This window comes from Sphaerulina musiva, assembly GCF_000320565.1.
Source record: "Sphaerulina musiva SO2202 unplaced genomic scaffold SEPMUscaffold_5, whole genome shotgun sequence".
Taxonomy (NCBI): domain Eukaryota; kingdom Fungi; phylum Ascomycota; class Dothideomycetes; order Mycosphaerellales; family Mycosphaerellaceae; genus Sphaerulina; species Sphaerulina musiva.
Genome location: NW_016017387.1, coordinates 1,545,271 through 1,565,051, shown reverse-complemented (window position 1 = coordinate 1,565,051; position 19,781 = coordinate 1,545,271). Strand labels below are relative to the sequence as shown.

Below are 19,781 nucleotides of genomic sequence, written 5' to 3'. Positions count from 1 at the left end.
ATCGCAACACCGATTTCATACTCGAACACTCTCAATCAACGTTTCGAGCAGTGCATCAGTGACTGGACATCAAGACAATAATATGGCACAGGAGGACAACGTGAAGCGGATAGAGGAGGCGCGGAAGCTGGCCAAAGATCAACCACAGAAGGCAGAGGCTACCTACAAGGACATTCTATCGAAACCGCCAGGGCAGAATGACAAGGCTCTACGCGACTTTGAGAGTGCGCTCACTGGCCTAGGCGAGCTGTACAGAGACCACAAGCGGACACAAGACCTTGTCAGCCTCATCGAACAGACGCGGAATGTGCTCACCAGCTTTGCGAGGGCGAAGACTGCTAAGCTTGGTATGCTGACCAGACCATAAAGAAGACTGCGCGTAAACATACTAACAGAACGGCAGTGCGACAGCTTCTCGACCTCCTCGCTGCGATACCCAAAACTACCGACACCCAGATCACCGTCACGAAGTCTTCCATTGAATGGGCCGTTTCCCAGAAGCAGGGATTCCTGCGTCAGAGTCTTGAGGTCCGACTGGTCAACCTGTACATGCAAACGCAAGCATACTACGATGCGCTCACACTCATCAACAATCTGCTCAAGGAGCTGAAGCGATTAGATGATAAGCTGGTTTTGGTCGAGGTGCAACTGCTGGAGAGCAAGGTCTACCACGCTTTGGGCAACATTCCAAAGGGAAGAGCAGCTCTGACGAGTGCGAGGACCAGTGCTGCGTCAGTCTACACGCCGCCGCTCCTACAGGCTGGCCTGGATATGCAGTCCGGACAGTTACACGCCGAAGACGGTGACTTCAACACAGCTTTCTCGTACTTCATCGAAGCTATGGAAGGCTACCATGGACTGGACGATGCGACGAAGGCGACTGCTGCTCTGCAGTACATGCTCCTTTGTAAAATCATGCTGAACCTGAAGGAAGATGTCGACTCTCTCATGACTTCGAAGCACGCCATCAAATACGCAGGCAAGAACTTGGATGCCATGAAGGCCGTTGCACGCGCACACAATAATCGCAGTCTCGAAGAGTACGAACAGGCTCTCCACTCATACCGCTACGAGCTTGGCGGTGATCGCTTTATTGCCTCGCATTTGCGACGACTGTACGACAGCATGTTGGAGCAGAACCTGATCAAGGTCATTGAGCCATTTTCCCGCGTTGAGATCACTCACGTTGCAAAGATGGTCGGCCTCGATGTCGGGCAAGTAGAGCGGAAGCTCGCGCAAATGATCCTTGACCGTGTTATCATTGGCATCGTTGACCAAGGACAAGGCGTGCTCGAGATCTTTGAAGAGGCTGAGCGGGATAAGGGCTACGATGCTGCTCTGGACACTATTGGCAAGCTGGGCAGTGTTGTCGATGTGCTGTACACGAACCAAGCAAGCCTGCTCGAGTAGAAATTTGAGCAACGTTGATGACATGGAAAGTAATTGCTGTCACTGTACCATAGCCATAGCATAGAGCGGCAGGCAGCAACTGCCGCCGAACTCAGCAGCATTATTCACGACATTGGATGAATCAAGCTCCAGTTCACATGACAGTCGCCGCCCTCGCTGTCTATTTCCTTTCCTGATCGTCATCAGCGAGATAGTGCTTGGCCTCCGCCAATCGGAGGCGTCTAGCCGAGAATCGAGACCACAAAGCTCTGTGTGTGTCGACCATGACGATTGCTTCTTTCTCTTTGTCATTCTCACCTACAACCACTCCAACTCAACCAAACCATCACCCGCACCGTCAATTGAAGCACGTATTATCCCGAACTCGCCTCACAGACCACTCAGAAACCTCAAAATGTTCAAACGCGTCCTCGCCACAGCGCCGGCAACAGCCACATCTGCTCTCCGCACAGCAGCCAACTCGACCGCCCGAAATGCCTTCATCGCACGTACATCGGCACCCATCGTGCAACAAAACGCCCGTCGGTCGTACCACGAGAAGGTACTCGACCATTACAACAACCCTCGCAATGTGGGCAGCATGCAGAAGAATGACGCCGACGTTGGGACTGGATTGGTGGGCGCCCCAGCATGCGGAGACGTCATGAAGCTGCAGATCAAGGTCGGCAAGGACAAGGACGGACAAGACATGATTAAGGATGTCGTTTTCAAGACGTTTGGATGTGGCTCCGCAATTGCGAGCTCGAGTTATCTGACCGAGCTGGTCAGGGGCATGACTCTCGAGCAAGCTGGCAGGATTAGGAATACGGAGATCGCAAAGGAGTTGTGTTTGCCTCCTGTCAAGTGTAAGTCAGCCTGTGATAAGCGGAGGAAGTGAGAGGAAAGAGCGGAACTAATTCGTAATGCAGTGCACTGCTCCATGCTTGCCGAGGATGCTATCAAGTCTGCCATCAACAACTATTATACCAAAAACCCGAAGCAGAAGGCTACGGATCTTGGCGGTACTGGTGCCCATATGCCTAAGATTGAAGTTGAGACTGTTTCTGCCTCCGCATAGGCATGTGGAACGGCAAGTTGCAGTTGCGACCGGAGCAACCCAGCCTCTAAAGATTCCTAGGCTGTCGAAGACGGCAATTCTTTTGTGATGATATTTTAGCGGGATGCACATAGCGGCGTTTGCGGATTTCGTCGAGGGAGGAGGTGAAAACTGGTCTGTGTATGATATCAGACTGCAAAATGATACCCTCCGGGCCTAGACAGACATGAAGAAAGGATAACGGTCATTTGGCACATGTTAACAAAATTTCTTTCTTGTGCTGTGCAGTCACTACAATCCGATGCTCCCTCAATGGGCGGAGTTTCTCTGGCTCAGGTATTGCTTGACTATGTGGTATCGTAGGAGGTACCGGACAGACTTTGTGGCCCTGCTGCGGTAGCGTTCTTGTTCGCAACACCCTATTACTGGCGGAAAGTCATCGAAAACGGGTGGCTCTTGTTTGGCGCTGCTGTGCTCGGCCCCGAGTGTCCGGTACTCCTTCACTTTCACTACTCCCCTTCCTATACAGCTACCTGATTTGAAGAATTCGTTAGAACTACATACATAACAGTACCTTTAGGTAGGTATATAGTATACGTTTGTCAAGATGTTGCCAGATGGAGCTCGGACAATCGGCATTCTCGGAGGTCATCTACACAAGCACGTAGGTACATGTACTAAAGTATATTACCTAGTACCTCCTAGTACTTCTGGTGTCGCAGAGTGGGCCCAGATGACTGAGATCCACAGGAATATTCCATGCGACCGACTCACACGAGCTGGACTGGTGTTGAACAGCTGGAGAATGTAACTCGAGCACTCTCGCTGCAGACACGGCCATCATACCGTGAACACAGCGCTGCCATCCATCGGAATATACCTACTATACATACGCACTCCTCCACCAGTACATATGTACTAAGGTAAATACAGTCTTCCGCCCGTCTGCAGCAGATCGGTATGCTGTTCGTCCATCATGGGCGTGCTCAAAGATCTGGAGACGTTTGTGGTCAATGCAGCGCAACTACGAGAAGCCGGAATACCGTCAGTGTCCATGGCATTCCTGGATGACCCGCTCAGTCCAGTCCAGCACCATGTGATGTCGAGTGGAGCTGAAAACGCAGAAACAGTATATCAAGCCTGCAGCATATCCAAAGCCATTACCGCGTTGGCAGTGGCGAAGTTGGTGGACCAGGGCAGACTCAGCTACGACACGAAGATTATTGAACATATCCCGCCGCCGATTGCAGAATCCATTGTGGACGACAAGACTGAACACCTGTTGCAACATGTCACGGTTGGCATGCTCCTCAGTCATCGATCGGGTTTATCGCAGCACGGATTTCCTGGATATGTGGGCGAGCCCGCAAAGTATCCAGAACTATTCAGCGGAAAGCCTCCTTCCAACACGCCTCGCATACGATTCACCAGCTTGCCTGGGAGTCAATACAGTTATTCTGGCGGCGGATTCACGCTGCTGCAGGTCGTTCTGGAACACATCACATGGACGCCTTTTGCAGACTTCATGCAAGAGACTGTCCTAATACCCCTGGGCATGTCACGGAGTCGATATGGTGATCCTATCTCGGGGGACAACAATTACGCCCGGGCATACTCTACGGCGTACACACCCGGCACATCATCGTCTCGGGGCTACCATCGATTCACTGAACTAGCAGCTGCTGGACTATGGACCACGCCATCGGATCTCCTGAAGGCTACTGCTGCCATTCAGCGTTCATTGTACTCTCAAAATGGCTTCCTCAGTCCAAAGACTGCCCGAAAAATGCTCACACTGGTTGCTCCCAACGACGCACCATCAGCTCGACCCATGGGCATGGGCTGGGCAATGGACCGGACATTCTTTGGCCACACTGGACAAAACGAACCAGGCTACACTTGCTATGTTCTCGGCGGACATAGAATCAACGAGATACCTCCCATTTTCAACAATCCCCGTCTGATGAGTCTGGCCATCATGACCAACTCCGCACTCGGATGGCCCACAATCAAAAAACTGGTAGCCGCCATCTTCACATTTCGCGTGTGGCCCCTATACGACACTCTGCCTGCGAATTGGAACATGACCGACTTCCCCCCATATACCGCTCCAGAAGGCTTGAACACGGGCGACAAATGGAAAGATTTCGTCGGCCACTGGACATCCAAGAAAATCCCTGGCTCATATTCCTCTCCACCAACAACAGCCACCACCACCACCACAACATCATCTGCATCTCCGCCTAACCCTCAACAACTGCAGCAACAACAACACTCTCCCGCCGGAACCGTCGACACCCCCTCCCACCTCACATCCCTACTCACCCTGCACGACGGCGAATGGGAGATCTTCGAAGACAACGGCCTTCCCATGCTCGCCTTCGATGGCGTCGACCAAGCCATGCGTCTCCGGCCCGGCGCCAGCCCGTGGTTTCGACTGAATGGGCGTGTCGACATGGCATTTGTGGTGGATGGGCTGGAACTCGGGGTGCGAATGTGTTTCCAACCGAAAGTGCAAGGCGAATGGAGGGATTTGCAGAGTTTGATGCAGGCGACGCAGAATGAGGATGATATGTGGATTGAGTTGGTGCAGGATGCTGTGACGGTTTTGAGGAGGGTTTGAGGAGTTGTGGAGTTGAGTGTGAGGTATGATGGATGAATGTCGGGATGAATGAAAAGTAAGGTAGGGTGGAAGTACATCCATCCGTACATTCTTGTGACAGTTGACACAAAACGACGATTGTATGCCGATGTGCTGCTCTTGACGTTTGTGTATATGTGTTTGGTGGCCCATAAAACGACGTGACTTATTATAATAACTCTGGCATATTTTCAATACCTACCTAGGTAGTAAGGTAGTATCAAGGTGGCAGGCCATATTTTCAATTACCTCAAGTCAATACGACCGACGGTGCAAGGAGATGACTGGAAAGTTCAAAGATATATCAAGACTGTGAAAGCCATAAAAAAGATCATTTGTCATTGCTGGAAACAGCTCAAGATTCTTTCTCCACCTCGTCCAATCCAATACTACCTAATTCCATCTTGCTCTTCCATCAATCGCTCAAGAGGATATCACAACTACTAGGTAAAAGTCCGAAGCTTTTCCTTCTGCTCGGCAAGAAGATATCCAAGAAGTATTCCCCTTCCGTCCAACATCGTCTGGTACTGACCATAAGCTTACTGCGCTCATGTTGTCCATTCCACCGTTATGTGATAAGAATTCGCGCCATACACCGCAGCGCCATCGCTGTTCCAATTTCTTGAGGCCAAAGTTCCAAGACAAGTCAAGCCAAAAGTACCAGATGAGCACAAAAGTCTACGCCTCGGCCGCAACTTCTGATGCGAGCTCTTCGGCTCTGGCGACCGCGTCTTCTTGTTGACTGGCAATCTCGCCGCCAGATTGCATTTCAGCCCAGTCACCCCACAGTCCACGCTTGCCACGTACTCGAATGGGAAGACCAAGTCCTTTGCTTTCCTGCTCAACTTTGATGGCATCTTTCGTGCCTAAAACAAGCAGTTCAAAGAACATCTTCGTGGCGTCCTGTCGCGTGGTCTGCTTCTCAGGACATAGATCCGTGAACAGGGCTGAGCTTTTGACTCGCTTGCTCGGCGTCGGGGGCTCGTTGGCATCTGTGGGATGCCCAGGCGCAAAGTGTTCTCGTAGCATGTGGACCATTTTCTTTGTGCCGATAGCGACAGGTCCTGATTGTGAGGGATGCAGGAGAGGTGCTTCGGTGATGTCAAAGTTGACACCTGCGTCGTAGGCTTCGTCTTCGTGAAGTTCCTCATCTTGATCGTCCATCATTACCGGAGCGTCATCGTTGGCTGTCGCGTCAAGATCGCCTGCGCCACCTTGTACACCAGAATCATCCTCGGCGGGAATCTCTAGCTGGGGAGTGGCTTGTTTGTCGCTGCCACTGTCGACATCTGCAATGCCTGAGTCTCGCTTGCGCTTCTTGTCACCTGCACTGCGAACGACTTCCAGAGATAGGATGCCACGCAGCTCAGGCGCCCAGCCTTGCATACTTCCATCGCCCATAAGGTTACTTACAAAAGTGCCGTTCCGTTGCATTTCCATAAGGGACAGGAGCAGCGGGTCGTGCGGCAGATATGTGGGAGCTTTGGTGATAGCAGAGCGGTCCTCCTGAAGCTTCTTGAGTTCGTTACTGGAGAACTCAGTATGGTGATCTATGCGAATAACCTTTCTGCGCTTGACGCGCTGTTGCGCTTGAGCTATCGTTTCGTCTTCATCCTCGTTCATGGCCTGGTCGAGCTGAAATGTCCTTTCCAGGTCTCGCTCCACACTACTGCGGACAGACGAAAGAGGAGATGCAGAGTCTCGTTGTCGTTGCTCACCAGCAGCTTTTGCACGCTCGAGAGCGTGTGCATTGGCCTTCTCGATTTCCTCGTCCATGCCGCCCATCTGGAGATCCTCGTCGCCGCCTAGAACGGGAGCATCTGGCTGCTCAGTAGTCTGTCGTAGTGTAGTGTCATCGAATCCGAAATCGAGTCCAAGGTCATCGACCTCAAGCAGGGTAGGTTCGTCGCGTCGTGGTGTTGGTGCTCGACGTCCCAGTTCTATGCTCGGGCCATCGCTGTCTGGGCTCCCACGTGCACGTTCTTCATCAGGAAGTCCAAGGTCCAGACCGAGATCGTCATAATCGAGAGCCATAGTTCGCCTCTGTTGTGTCCGCGTTGGAGTCTGAGAGTCGATGATTTGGCTCATACCATAGTCGAGGAGAGTGGGGTCTTGACCTGGCGCGCGTTCTTCGGGTTCCCGTAGAAGCTCTTCAGGATCGGGCATGGGCGCAAAGAGGTCAAGCTCTGTAATGGTATCAGGAAGAGTCAATGCGGCCGGGTTGGCCTTGTGGGACTGATCGCTAGGCAAATCAACGTTGCCGGGCCGAAAGGCCTACGCCATTGTCAGCTTGTGATCCATACGCGTGAACGCATGAGACAAACCATCTTGATTTTGTGCAGTGCATCGCTGCAGTCGTCCATGAGGTACTTTGCCTTTTTGTTGTAAATCTTGCAGACTCCCAACAGCAGCTGGCCCGTCAACCGCAGAGACATTGGCGCTTGAGCATCTCCAATGATATCCTTGACATTGGTATCGAGGTTCGAATGCAGGACTTGGGTCTTGGTGAGCTTCCTGTCCAGGTTGGCAGCCAGCCAGACGCGAGCCAAGGGCCCGGTCTTGGTGAGGAGGGACGCTTCGTAAAACATGGCGGATGGCAGGAGAGGATGCAGTCGCCCTACGCGACGTTGAATATGCGTGTGTCGAGGTGGTAAAGGCGTGTTCGATGCAGTGGTGAAGTATGCGACCGGATCGATGAGCGCGTTGTTATGACTGCCGACCGACGCGTCTCATTCGTCGCTAGAGCCTGGCGGAGGGCGTCGTTCAGGAGCACATGTCGTGACAAGGGACGATCCAATTGTAGGCGCAAGCAGTATGTGTCGCCAGTGCCGGTGGTGGAGCGGGACTGCTGCTGGCGGCGGCGACGGCGGCGGTGGGTTGTGTCGTGTCGTTGTGTGTGCGCCGTCAGCGAGGAGAGCCCGAGAGCTGTGTTCATCTGCTCCGGAGTGGCTGGAGACGCGGGACGGGAGACGGGCCTAGTGGCCCATTCAACCGCACTGCGGAACGAAGGTTTCGCCGCCGCGCCGCGAGCATGCTTGCCCGACAGGGATCGTTGTCCTTTTACCAATGTATGGTCACTGTGGTGTGCTCGCTGACACGACTGGCAGAATTGAAGTGGATGGCTGTGAGAAGGCAGATTCAGGCACAAGACGAAGACAAAGACGACTTCGACCGGTATTGACAGAAAACAGTGCCACACACCGCAACACAGACGGTTCCAATGCGATTCCGACAATCACGACAGTAAACACGACGCCCAGGTAGAAGAAGCAGACGAACGGCCAGCAGCGTTCATGGCTGGGGGGAGAGACGACGAAGAATGTCCAGGTCCAGCCCGCCCATCATCCCACTGCAACATGCATCACGAACCTCGCCCTCGCCGCAGCAACAGTCGCTGGCTGCTCCGCCGACGTCCACTGCAGCATCCGCCCATACACGCAACAGTAGCAGAATCAAACTCCCTGGGCAGCAGTCGGTGACATCGCAGCATGCCGTGCTCACTGTGGAGCAGGTCGCGGAGAGGCACTCGACCTCCCTCACCAATGGCTTGCACCCGTCCGATGCGTCTACGAGACTTCACGTGCAAGGCCCCAATGAACTGCCCGGAGAAGAGCCCGAACCACTATGGCTGCGCTTTGCCAAGCAGTTCAAGGAGACTCTCATCTTGCTCCTGCTCGCGAGTGCCGCCATCTCGGCCGTCATGGGCAATTTCGAGGATGCAGTGTCTATTGCAATCGCTGTGACAATTGTCGTGAGCGTGGCTTTCGTGCAGGAGTATAGGAGTGAGAAGAGCTTGGAAGCATTGAACCAACTGGTGCCGCATTATGCGCACGTAATCAGGGGCATTAGTACATCAGCCGTGTCCACCGAAAACAAAGAATCAGGAGACTCCGATAGCGAGGAGAAGGCGACCAGGGCGAGCACGACCATCTCAGCATCGCAGCTGGTGACTGGTGATCTCGTGCTCTTTCACACTGGAGACAGGATACCTGCGGACATACGAATAACACATGCGGCGGACTTGAGCATCGATGAGAGCAATTTGACAGGCGAGAATGAGCCTGTCGGCAAGACTGCCGACACCCTTGGACCGGTCGCTTATGCCAATGGCAGTACCGATCCTAGCACTATACTACGGGGTGGGGAGATCAGGTTAACAGATCAGACGAATATCGCTTTTCAGGGAACGTTGGTGAGATCAGGGTATGGACAGGGCATTGTCGTCAGTACTGGTGGTGACACAGAATTTGGTGCCATTAGTGCATCTCTTGCAGAAATCGAGTCCCCAAGGACGCCTCTACAGGAAAGCATGGATCGCTTGGGCAAGGAGCTGAGCTACATGTCGTTCGGCGTCATCACCTTGATCATGCTTGTTGGACTTTGGAGAGGCAGAAAGTTCTTGGAGCTCTTCCAGATCGGCGTATCTCTGGCTGTCGCAGCGATTCCAGAAGGACTTCCCATCATTGTCACGGTGACTCTTGCGCTAGGTGTCCTGCGCATGAGCAGGAGAAACGCAATCGTTCGCAGGCTTCCATCCGTAGAGACGCTAGGATCCGTCAATGTGGTCTGCTCAGACAAGACAGGCACTTTGACGCAAAACCACATGACTGCAACGAGAATGTGGAGTTTCGGGGACGGGAGACCTCAAGAAGTGGCAAAGGTGATAACGGACGCGCCGAACGCTGCTACAACACAGGCCGTCTTGCGAGCCGCGAACATTGTGAACAATGGCAGGCTCAATACGCACACTCACGGCCAGATCACTGCGGCCAGTGCTGCCGTCCTTGCCAGCACAGGTGGTCAGGATGACCTGGCAAATGCGAAGAGTCGGTGGGCAGGCCAGCCGACAGATGTCGCGCTGCTCGATATGTTGGATAACTTTCACGAAGATGATGTACGAGCTCGTCTCGGTGAGCGCAAGCATGAAGTACCCTTTTCCAGCGAGCGCAAGTGGATGGGCGTCATACTCGAGGGGTCGAATGGCGATACCACAGCGTATATCAAAGGTGCTTTGGAGCGCGTGATTGACAGGTGCGACACGTACATCTCCAGCCAAGGCGAGGTTGTGCTAGATGAGAAGCGCAAGCAAGAGGTTGATGCTGCAGCGCGAGAGATGGCCGAAGAAGGTCTGCGCGTGCTTGCGTTCGCCTCGGGTCCTGTCCGACTGCGAGGTCTTAGGAATGCCAGTAGGGACGTCAGTGCAAGCAGTCGCTCATCTACTCCGGCATCTACTCGTGGTGGAAAGCAGCAGCCAGCTCCGAATGGAGAGGATATCTTCAGCGGACTTTGCTTCGGAGGTCTTGTTGGCATGTCTGATCCGCCGCGTAAAGGCGTAGACAGGTCTATTCGACGACTCATGGCTGGCGGTGTCAAAGTGATCATGATCACCGGTGATGCCGAGACCACAGCAGTTGCCATTGCGAGGAAGCTAGGCATGCCAATCAACCTCAATTCTGCCATTGGCTCGCCAGTGTTACGAGGCGACCAGATTGATCATATGAGCGAAGCCGAACTTGCAGAAGCCATGAGCAGAATATCAATATTCGCAAGGACGTCGCCTGAGCACAAGCTCAAGATCATCAGTGCACTACAAAGTCGTGGAGACGTCGTTGCCATGACTGGCGATGGTGTCAACGATGCACCAGCGTTGAAGAAAGCAGACATTGGCATTTCGATGGGCAAGCTGGGAACGGATGTTGCAAAAGAAGCAGCTGACATGATTCTCACCGACGATGACTTTAGCACGATCCTCAATGCCATTGAAGAGGGAAAGGGCATCTTTTACAACATTCAAAACTTTATCACTTTCCAGCTGTCCACCAGCATCGCAGCGCTGGGCCTGGTGATGCTGAGTTCACTCGGAGGATGGAAGAATCCTCTCAACGCAATGCAAATTCTGTGGATTAGTGAGTCTTCACCCCCACTTTCTCAAGCATCATCATTATCATCACCACTGACCACCGGCGCATTGCAGATATAATAATGGACGGCCCACCTGCGCAGTCTCTCGGCGTCGAGCCCGTAGATCCAGCCCTCCTCTCCCAACCTCCTCGACCTCGCGACGCACGCGTCCTGACTCCACGACTCATCCGCCGTGTGCTCCAGTCGGCCGTCATAATCATCCTCGGAACACTCATCACTTACGTCTCCAATCTCACACCCGAAGATCTCGCAGCCCATTCCGTCTCCGCTCGAGATACGACTCTGACTTTCACGCAATTCGTCCTGTTCGACATGTTTAACGCTCTGGCTTGTCGTTCTGCCACCAGATCTGTACTGAGAGGAGAGGTACCTTTGTTACCGGCGCATTGGCTAGGGAAAAGTAATACTGCGGCCGGGCAAGAGGGAAATGTCATGTTTACATATGCTGTTTTCGGGTCGTTATTAGGGCAGGGGTTGGTGATATATTTTCCGCCCTTGCAATCGGTATTTCAGACCGAGGCGCTGAGTCTGGGTGACTTGTTCAAACTGGTGGCGCTGGCTAGCACAGTTCTGTGGGTTGATGAAGGGCGGAAATTTTATGAGCGGAGAAAGGCCGGAGGGAGCATTGGTGGAAGGGCGGGTAGGATGGTGTAAGATGTATCACACAAAGCTGGTTTTCCTTCTTCATGTATATCTGCTTGTATAACTAACCCATGGCATCTGTACAAACCAAAAACGCTCAACTTGCGCATATGCATTGCGCATCCAGCTCGTTGCTACGCTGTTGCTAGTGGTAGTGATCATCACTCAGACCGCCTTTCTCTACAGTACCTTACCTATGTATCATGTTGGCTCGAGATACCACTTGGCGATTTCTTAGCTGCAGAGCTGGTTTTGCTTCTTCGCTGTATCAGGTTCAGTCAACCCGCAGCAATATCTGTCGCCACGTCGCGGAGGCTTATTTGTGCTATATTGAGTGGTTGTTGGGTAGCAGATGGTGGATGGAATTGGATGGGATTGGATGGGATTGGATGCCCGACAGAAAGATGGAAGCGAGAGGCCGCAGAGACGCGTCTTTGGCGTCGAGTCAGGTCAACTTGGGCTCGGAGCGTCCCGCTATAGCAACGCCCCACATCATCATCACAACAACACAGCTAAAGTTCACTATCAACGGCAGAACCACCAACTTTGCTTGCTTTCGTTGAAACATCCAAACAGACATACACCAACATTCTGACTTCCTCTACATTGAAGCGTTCTGGTTAATCACGACTTGGTTCATACCTATGCTGCACCTGAACGCCCGGAGCGAGGCCAATTAGACGGGCATTCTACGCGACTGCATTCCAGTCAAACAAATAATCTCGGCTCGACTTCGATCCACCCAGGCCCGCGACACATCATGTCCGGGCACGAGAGGGAAGCCTCAAGCGATCGAGACGGCGCTGCGGGCCACAAGCATTCCTTCAGCCTCACCGACGGTAGAGGCAGCGTGCCCATGTGAGTACAATCGCTTTGTTTGGCGCCCGTGTCAACACAGGCGCGTGCTATACCGCACCGCACCGCACCGACTTGACATGGCTGCCAACACTCGGACATCATGACCTTGCTGACCGCAATCAAACGCAGGTGGGACAGCTCTGACCCCGAACGCGCGCCGCCGCCATTGCCCCTCAACCCCTCCACAGGCTCGTCGCCGACCAAAGCCAACACATCTGCTGGTATTGCCGCCGCTGCCAAGGCCATAGTAGAGAAGGCACGGGAGAGCGCGCCCATATCGAGCTATACGCAGAATAAGAGCGGTGATGAGAGAAGTCTAGTCAAGGGCGCGCACCACAAGCGCATGCAATCGTTGCAAACCAGTCCGGTCAAGGACTTGCGCAGCTACCTCGAGAATCGATCTCCAGAACGTCCCCAAGAGCGTCCTTCATCACGGCACTCATGGATGCCAGGTCGGATGAACAGTATCGAGGACCTCTCGCCGACGCCACAGCGTAGCACGACTCCGACGCCTGCAGAGAAAGAGCGAGACATCATGAAAGACACGCCTACCCTCAGACCGGCTACAAGACAACGACACTCCATATATGGCGAGAACACCCCCCCTTCAGCGACGATGCTGGCATTACAAACCATGCAGGTGCCGGACCCCCCTCTCAGCGATATCACGAATGGAAACGCACCGAGCACACCAACCGGCACGCGCATGCACACAACCTACGACTTCTCGAGCCAACTACTCAATCTGACTACCATCGCGACCAATTTGCAGAACGAGATGAAGAACCTGAGTCGGCGCAGTAAGGACAATGCCACAGATCTCTTGACGTTGAAAGAGGCTACAAACTCTCGCGACGAAGACATCCGGAAGAGTCTCCGCGATTTGGCAACGACGGTGTCGACTCAGGGCCTTCTGCCGCCTCCCACAGTAGGCGGCTCCACGCGCAGCACTAGCAGTTTTGGTCACTACATTGATAGCAGACCTTTTGGATCGCCTCCATCCGTCCCACGAGCCGCCAGCGCCCACAGTTTCCTAGATGAACCAAGATGTCCTGGATCTCCATCTCCATACTCGGTTGAGGGTGCCGCCAGCGTGGCCATGCTGGAGAAGATCATTCGTGAGATGGTCACTAAGGATGGGCAGGATCGCCTTCTGGTGACTTTGTCCGAGCTGCTGGAGAAGAGTGGCAAAGAGAACAAGGAAGCCAAGCGCAAGATCGAGGAACTGACGGCATTTATCAGAGAACGATCTCAATCGCAGGCATTGGTCCCGGTAAGCACTACTGATGGCGGCTCACCAAAGCATGGGCTGAACTTCGATTCCCCTCAGCATCAGGATGGAAACCAGTCGAGCGCGAGACGTGATTCGAACGACGAAGAAGTTCTCAGACTTCTTCAACGCATCAAAGACTCTGTTACACATTCTGGTGGCACTTCTTCTGAGGTCAAGGGTCTCGTGCGCGATCTCCGTGGCGAAGTACTTGGCATGGGTAGAGAGCTCGGCAAGAAACTGGATCAGATTGGCGACGCCCAGCTCAATAGTACACTGGACAAATCGATAAACGACGGCAAGGATACAGAACACCTCGAGGAAGTGCAGCGCATCGTCGAGGAGGGAGTCGCAGAACTGAAGACGAATCTGGCCAGCATTTTGAAGCAGCGAGCAGATCAGGATGATGACACCTACAAGCAACTTACAGTCGCCCAATCTGGTCCCAACGCGGACGAGATGCTGGCAATGGTACAGCACGCCCTGGTCGAGCACGGCAAGAGCGTGGAGAAGGCGCGCGAGCTTGATGCTGAAAACGTGGGCGTGGACCGAGACGGCGTCCTAGCCGCTGTCAAGGAGGGTCTACAAGACTTCGAGCCCAACATTGAGCTTCAACAATTTGGCCTCGAGCGCGATGAGATATTGAATGTGCTCAAGGAGGGCCTCGAAGAGTATCGCCAGAACCGAGAAGAGCCAACACCTGCTCAGATTGACAAGGGTGAGATCTACGAAGTCATGCAAGAGGCGCTCAAGGACTTCCAGGCTCCCTTACCGGCAGAGCAGCTTGCACAACTCAAGGAGGAGCTCATCGGAAATGTGCGACAGGCACTGGACGAGTTCACGCCCTCGCCGACGGAAGCGCCAGTCAGTCATGAAGCCATGAATGCCATGGTGCTTGCAGCCGTGACTGCTGGTCTTGCAGAGCATGGATCAGCTCCTCGTGAACTTGAAATCAGCCGCGATGACCTCTTCGACGCAGTCAAAGCTGGCCTGGACGATCCTTTCGGCGGATTCAGCGATCAAGTCCTGAAGCAGCTTAGCGACCTCATCGATGGTATGCGTGGAGAGTTCAAACAGTACTCTGCTGCCAACGGCCGTGATACGGAACAAGTGCTGGATGCGATCAGAGACGGCCTCGAGTCACTGCGGCGAGAAATCGAGACTTATGTTGATCGTGCCCAAGACGTGACCGGCAAGGACGAAATCGTTGACACCGTGAAGAGCGGCCTGGAACAGCTGCGTGAAGATGTCAAAGGCTTCTGTGCTGAAGGACCATCACATGATGGCGGTAGGGCCGATATGCTGGAGTACATCCGAGCTGAATTTGAGCAACTGCATGCTGCGATCAAGGATACTGGTTCTGTGCGAGACGTTGAAGAGTCCAATGCCGGACAGACAACTGCGGTCATCATGGTCCTCAAGGAAGGGCTAGACGACCTCAAAGCACACTTTGAAAGCCGCGGCGAAGATTTGGTGAACAATGAGGACCTCAACGAAGCCATGAAGGAAGAGTTTGATCAGCTCAAGGGCGCAATTTTGAACGCCAATGCCGCCGACAAGAACGAGCTCATGGAGACGATACAAGATTCCATGGCTGTACTACACGGTAAACTCAGTGGTAGTGAGTTGAGTGCGCTGGCTGGTGGTGCTACTGATGAGGTGGTCACTGCTCTTCGAGAAGAGCTTGCCACACTCAAGGAATCCATTCAGGCCACGATTAGCGACACCGACAAGGATCAAATCGCTACCAGCATCCGCGAGACCATTGAAGATCTCCGTACGCAGATGCTGGCGGACCAGGGCGATGCTTCTGCGACAGCATTGGCTGCCGTGAAGCAAGAACTGGAAGCTTTCAAAGATTCACTTGGCAGTGCTCTCGTCGTCGGAGGCTCTGGCGAGCGATCAACAAGCGAGGACGACAATGAGACCCTGCGCTCAATTCGCGCGACTCTCGACGAGGTCAAAGACACAGTTTCCAAGCATGAAAGTGAGGGCATCTCCACCGAACAGCTTGAAGCTATTCGAGGCGAATTCGAAAACTTGCGCACTTCTATCGCCAGTAGTGTCGTTCTCGGTGGTAACAATGAAGAAGTTCTCGATGCAGTCCGTCTTGGCTTGGATGACTTGCGTTCGCATCTTGAAAAGAAGCTCGATAACCCAGAGACTGTGATGCAGCATCAGGGACAAGTGCTCGACGCGATCAACGATGGCCTGGAAAGCTTACGAACCGATATCGTCAAGACCCTTGATAAGCCGCTTGACCAGACTGTCAACTATGAGATTCTCGAAACGCTAAAGGATGGCCTGGCTAATCTCCGCGCCGAAATGGAGAGAATCAAGTCCGTCGACGGCAAGCCGGATGAGCCGCTCGGAGGTGAAATCGTTCTTGCAGATGGTGTCGCAGGTGACCTCACGCGCGAGTTGTCGCCAGAGGATATTGCAGCAGCCGAGGCTGCCTCCAAGCCCAGCAGTGGTGTCAGCAAGTCTGATTTCGAGAGCATCGAAGTGCTGCTTGCCCAGCTCCAGATCAAGATCGAAGCCATTGACCATGCTGTGCAGGAATTCCCTGGCCAAACCTTTCAGGCCCAAGTCCCTGAAGGCGTTGCACTCAAGGAAGATCTGACAAGCCTGGAGAGCATAATTCGTGAGGTTCAGGAGAGTGTAGTCGGCCTTGGGTCGAAGTCTGAGGAGCGAAGTCCCGAAGGTGCTGCTCTAAAGGAAGATACCGACGCCATTGAGACATTGCTTCGCAACACCAAGGCTCAACTGGATGAGATGGTCTTACCCGATCCCGCCACTGCTGCCACGAAGGATCATCTCGATGAGATACAAGTTGCCGTGGCAGTCGCGAATGAAGCGCTTATTGGCATTGGCGAAAAGCTTGACAATTCGACAGCATCCAAGGCTGACGTGGCCGTGGTGGAGGTGCTTGCTTCTGACATCAAGACCATGATGGACGAACTCAAGGAGAAGAGCGCCGCTCAAGATGCAGAGGAGAAGCCTGAGTTGGTGACGAAGGCTGATCTCGATGCGCTAGGAGTCCTATGCACCGAGATCAAGACCACTGTCAGCGAGATGCACAACCCAGATCCAGAGACTGTTCCGACCAAGTCTGACGTGGAACAGCTGCACGGGTTGATCAACGATTTCCGCGAGAGCCATGACAAGATGCGCGACAGCTACGAGACAGATATCGCCGTTACTGCCAAAGCATTCGACGATCGCAAGAAGGAATTCGACGACACCATTACACATCTCGATGGAGTCAAGAATCTCATTACAGAGATCAAGGTTGAGCTCCTCGAGAAGGTCGCAGAAGGGGAGACTGGCATTAACGCGCTCGGTGTGACACTCAAGGGTCTCGAGGAGCGTTCTGATAGTGCAGCTGTCGTGGCCGAAGTCAAAGAGGTCATGGAGAAATTGAAGGAAGAGTTTGAAAAGAGTCATACATCCATCGAGGCGATCAAGGTCGATCATGCAGCATCTGCGGAGTCTGCGCTGGAGAAGCAGTCCGAGCACAAGGATGCTGTTGTCACTGAACTGAGTGGGAAGCTTGACACTTCCTTTGATGCGCTGATGAGCAAATATGACGATGCTCAGACTGCTGCAGAGGAGAAGTCGAAGGCAATGGCCGAGAACGTCTCCAAGCAGGAAGAGCTTCTCAGCAGTACGAAGGAGATGGCCGACGAGCTCAAGCTCTCCATTGATACACTCGGCTCGACCTTGACTGCATTCATCGGCGATCTTCCTGCACAAGTCGAGAAAATGACTGAAGAGTCCAAGACTGTGTTTGCTCAAGCCGAGACAACCCAGGCCAAGCTGGAAGAGACCTCTGAAGCGCTCAAGGGCGAACATACCGCGACTCGGGAAGAGGTTGCTAAGGTTCTTGCTGCTGTCGATGTGGTGCAGAGTGACATGGCGGACCACAACCCACGCGTCATGGTCACACTGGAGGAAGTGCGGGCGTTGATCAATCAGCACTATGAGCACTCTCAACAAGCATCCACCGTGGCGGAAGAGCAGGCTCAGGCAGTGAGAGAGTTGCAAGATGTCCTCAAGGCTGGTTTCGAAGAGAGCAAGACTCAGCACGCCGACGGGCTCAAGTCCCACCACGAAGCATTAGAAAAGTCTTTGCCGATGCTTATGCCACCGCCCGTGGAAGCCCCTGCTCCTCCCGAGAAGTACGATGACACTTCTGTCCACGAGAAGCTTGACCAACTCATGGGACATGTCGAAGAGGCCAAGGACCGCTCCTCTCAGCTTGAACGCTTGGACGAGATCCACGCCAAGGTCATGGCCACTGCGAGTGAAGTGTCTGCTTTCGTGGCCGCTCAGAATAAACAAATTCAAGATGACCACGATAGCAAGGAGAAAGAAGCCGAAGAGATCGCTCTTCTTCTTGAACGTCGTCTGGAGCGCAAAGATCAGCTTGAAGCCGACATTACGGTTCTTAACGAGGAAAAGATGTCTCTTCAAGCGGCCGTTGAGCAGCTTAAGGCTGAGAAGGAGGCCCTCGCCACACAGAGGTCGCGTCTCCATGCCGATGTCTCTGCTATGGAGACTGCAATACACATTCGCCGTGACGAGCTGCATGATATGGACAACAAGGCAGCAGCCATCGAGCGACGCATGCTGGAAGGGGTCATGAACCAGTCTCGCATGTTGTTATTGTCCAAGTCAGTCAAGCCGACTTCGTCACCACCGAAGAAGAAGCCGCTGGGTCGCGACCTTCGTGTGCCGAGCAATGCTTCTGCGGTGTCTGCCCAGACAGTCACCTCTTCTGTGCCACCTATCAAAGCAAATCATGCCTTAGCCATGAAGGCACGGCCTGGTCTTCTGCGGAACGGGATGATCGCACCAAACACGGCTGAGCGACGAATCATGTCCCTCAACCAGATCAACCATAACGTTCCCACAGGAGCGCACGCGTTCTCGGCTGAGAGGCCCAGCCTGGCGAACGGCGGTGGGCTTGGTAACGTCAAGCGCAGCCATTCTGTCAAGCACAACTTCATGCGTAAGCCTTCGTGGACAGAGCGCAAACAGCGCGTCGCTTCTCTTGCGTCCACAGCGGAGAACAAGGAGAACGAGCTGTCAGACGAAGACGATATGGCCGATGCTTCACCCCAGGAGTTTGGCTCCGATGTTGGCACAGAGCGCAGAACAAGTTACTTGTCTGGCACAGATGGCAGCCTGTCCTACGCTACAGGCAGCTATCTGGGAGAGGAGGGCGAGACTCCTGACGAGGATGAGCGCCGCCGTAGTCTGGCCCCCAGCGACATGACCTACGAAACCGGATCGTATCTGAGCAACGGCTCATACCTTACTGGCACCGACCTCGACCGCCGCACATCCATTGGAAGCTCGGCAAATGGTCAGCTGGGTCAGACTCCAGCTCATGAACGCGATGCGCAGCTGGGTGCGATCAACGAGTCGGAGCTCTCAGATCTCCCTCGCTCCAGTCTCAGCACTGTGCCTGAGGCGCAGTCGGAGATCAGCAGTGTTGCTCCAATTGATGCCACTGCTTCTGAGATTGAGGCTGCGGTGCAGGAGGTGATGGGAGAAATGGACAAGAAGGAGCTGGAGGGATATTATGCTCCACCAAGCGATAGTGGGCTTGGTACTGACTGTCCTACTGCCGCAATTGAAAGTGGCACCGAAGGCAGCAGTGCCGGCTACTTCAAGTGATGCAGTTGACAAAAATGCTTTGAGGGCGACTGTCTTTTTTTTTTTAAGGGGGTGGGGGGGTGAAGGAGAGCTTGGCGCATCCTATGGGGCGGCCCAAGATGTGCACAGATTGACCGACGACATTGAACGTTTCTGGATGATGACATTGGATGGTAGCGTTATAGCGGCGTTCTCTTTCGTTTCACGATATGTATAATGAATGCACAATAATGTTGACGCGGATTCATCATATGCTACCATTGCTATGTCCCCTTTTTTTTCTTTTCCTTGCAGCATGACCTTTTCCTACCATTCCATCACTTCCACGCGGGGATATC

General features: G+C 53.6%; 6 protein-coding genes across 6 annotated transcripts; 5 read left to right on the top strand and 1 right to left on the bottom strand.

Annotated features, from left to right (window-relative positions):
- Nucleotides 1-7: 7 nt before the first annotated feature.
- On the top strand, nucleotides 8-1,547 carry SEPMUDRAFT_163896 (PCI-domain-containing protein). Its single transcript, XM_016908089.1, has 2 exons — nucleotides 8-347; nucleotides 404-1,547. The coding sequence occupies exons 1-2, from the start codon at nucleotides 83-85 to the stop codon at nucleotides 1,408-1,410; spliced, it is 1,272 nt and encodes a 423-aa protein (XP_016760999.1). The 5' UTR covers nucleotides 8-82; the 3' UTR covers nucleotides 1,411-1,547.
- Nucleotides 1,548-1,710: 163 nt separating this feature from the next.
- On the top strand, nucleotides 1,711-2,935 carry SEPMUDRAFT_149421 (FeS cluster assembly scaffold IscU). Its single transcript, XM_016905539.1, has 2 exons — nucleotides 1,711-2,255; nucleotides 2,319-2,935. The coding sequence occupies exons 1-2, from the start codon at nucleotides 1,805-1,807 to the stop codon at nucleotides 2,465-2,467; spliced, it is 600 nt and encodes a 199-aa protein (XP_016760998.1). The 5' UTR covers nucleotides 1,711-1,804; the 3' UTR covers nucleotides 2,468-2,935.
- A 134-nt stretch (nucleotides 2,936-3,069) lies between these two features.
- Nucleotides 3,070-5,238, top strand: SEPMUDRAFT_156462 (beta-lactamase/transpeptidase-like protein). The gene has a single exon (XM_016907673.1). It carries the CDS (start codon nucleotides 3,423-3,425, stop codon nucleotides 5,067-5,069), a length of 1,647 nt encoding a protein of 548 aa, XP_016760997.1. The 5' UTR covers nucleotides 3,070-3,422; the 3' UTR covers nucleotides 5,070-5,238.
- A 174-nt stretch (nucleotides 5,239-5,412) lies between these two features.
- On the bottom strand, nucleotides 5,413-7,971 carry SEPMUDRAFT_149420 (Rad21_Rec8_N-domain-containing protein). Its single transcript, XM_016905538.1, has 2 exons — nucleotides 7,412-7,971; nucleotides 5,413-7,361 (listed from the first exon to the last, which is right to left on the bottom strand). The coding sequence occupies exons 1-2, from the start codon at nucleotides 7,673-7,675 to the stop codon at nucleotides 5,766-5,768; spliced, it is 1,860 nt and encodes a 619-aa protein (XP_016760996.1). The 5' UTR covers nucleotides 7,676-7,971; the 3' UTR covers nucleotides 5,413-5,765.
- Nucleotides 7,972-8,283: 312 nt separating this feature from the next.
- Nucleotides 8,284-11,742, top strand: SEPMUDRAFT_86256 (calcium-transporting P). Its single transcript, XM_016910408.1, has 2 exons — nucleotides 8,284-10,993; nucleotides 11,062-11,742. Exons 1-2 carry the CDS (start codon nucleotides 8,407-8,409, stop codon nucleotides 11,661-11,663), a joined length of 3,189 nt encoding a protein of 1,062 aa, XP_016760995.1. The 5' UTR covers nucleotides 8,284-8,406; the 3' UTR covers nucleotides 11,664-11,742.
- Nucleotides 11,743-12,240: 498 nt separating this feature from the next.
- On the top strand, nucleotides 12,241-19,681 carry SEPMUDRAFT_149418 (uncharacterized protein). The gene is made up of 3 exons (XM_016905537.1): nucleotides 12,241-12,509; nucleotides 12,639-13,782; nucleotides 13,840-19,681. The coding sequence occupies exons 1-3, from the start codon at nucleotides 12,412-12,414 to the stop codon at nucleotides 19,462-19,464; spliced, it is 6,867 nt and encodes a 2,288-aa protein (XP_016760994.1). The 5' UTR covers nucleotides 12,241-12,411; the 3' UTR covers nucleotides 19,465-19,681.
- Nucleotides 19,682-19,781: the final 100 nt, after the last annotated feature.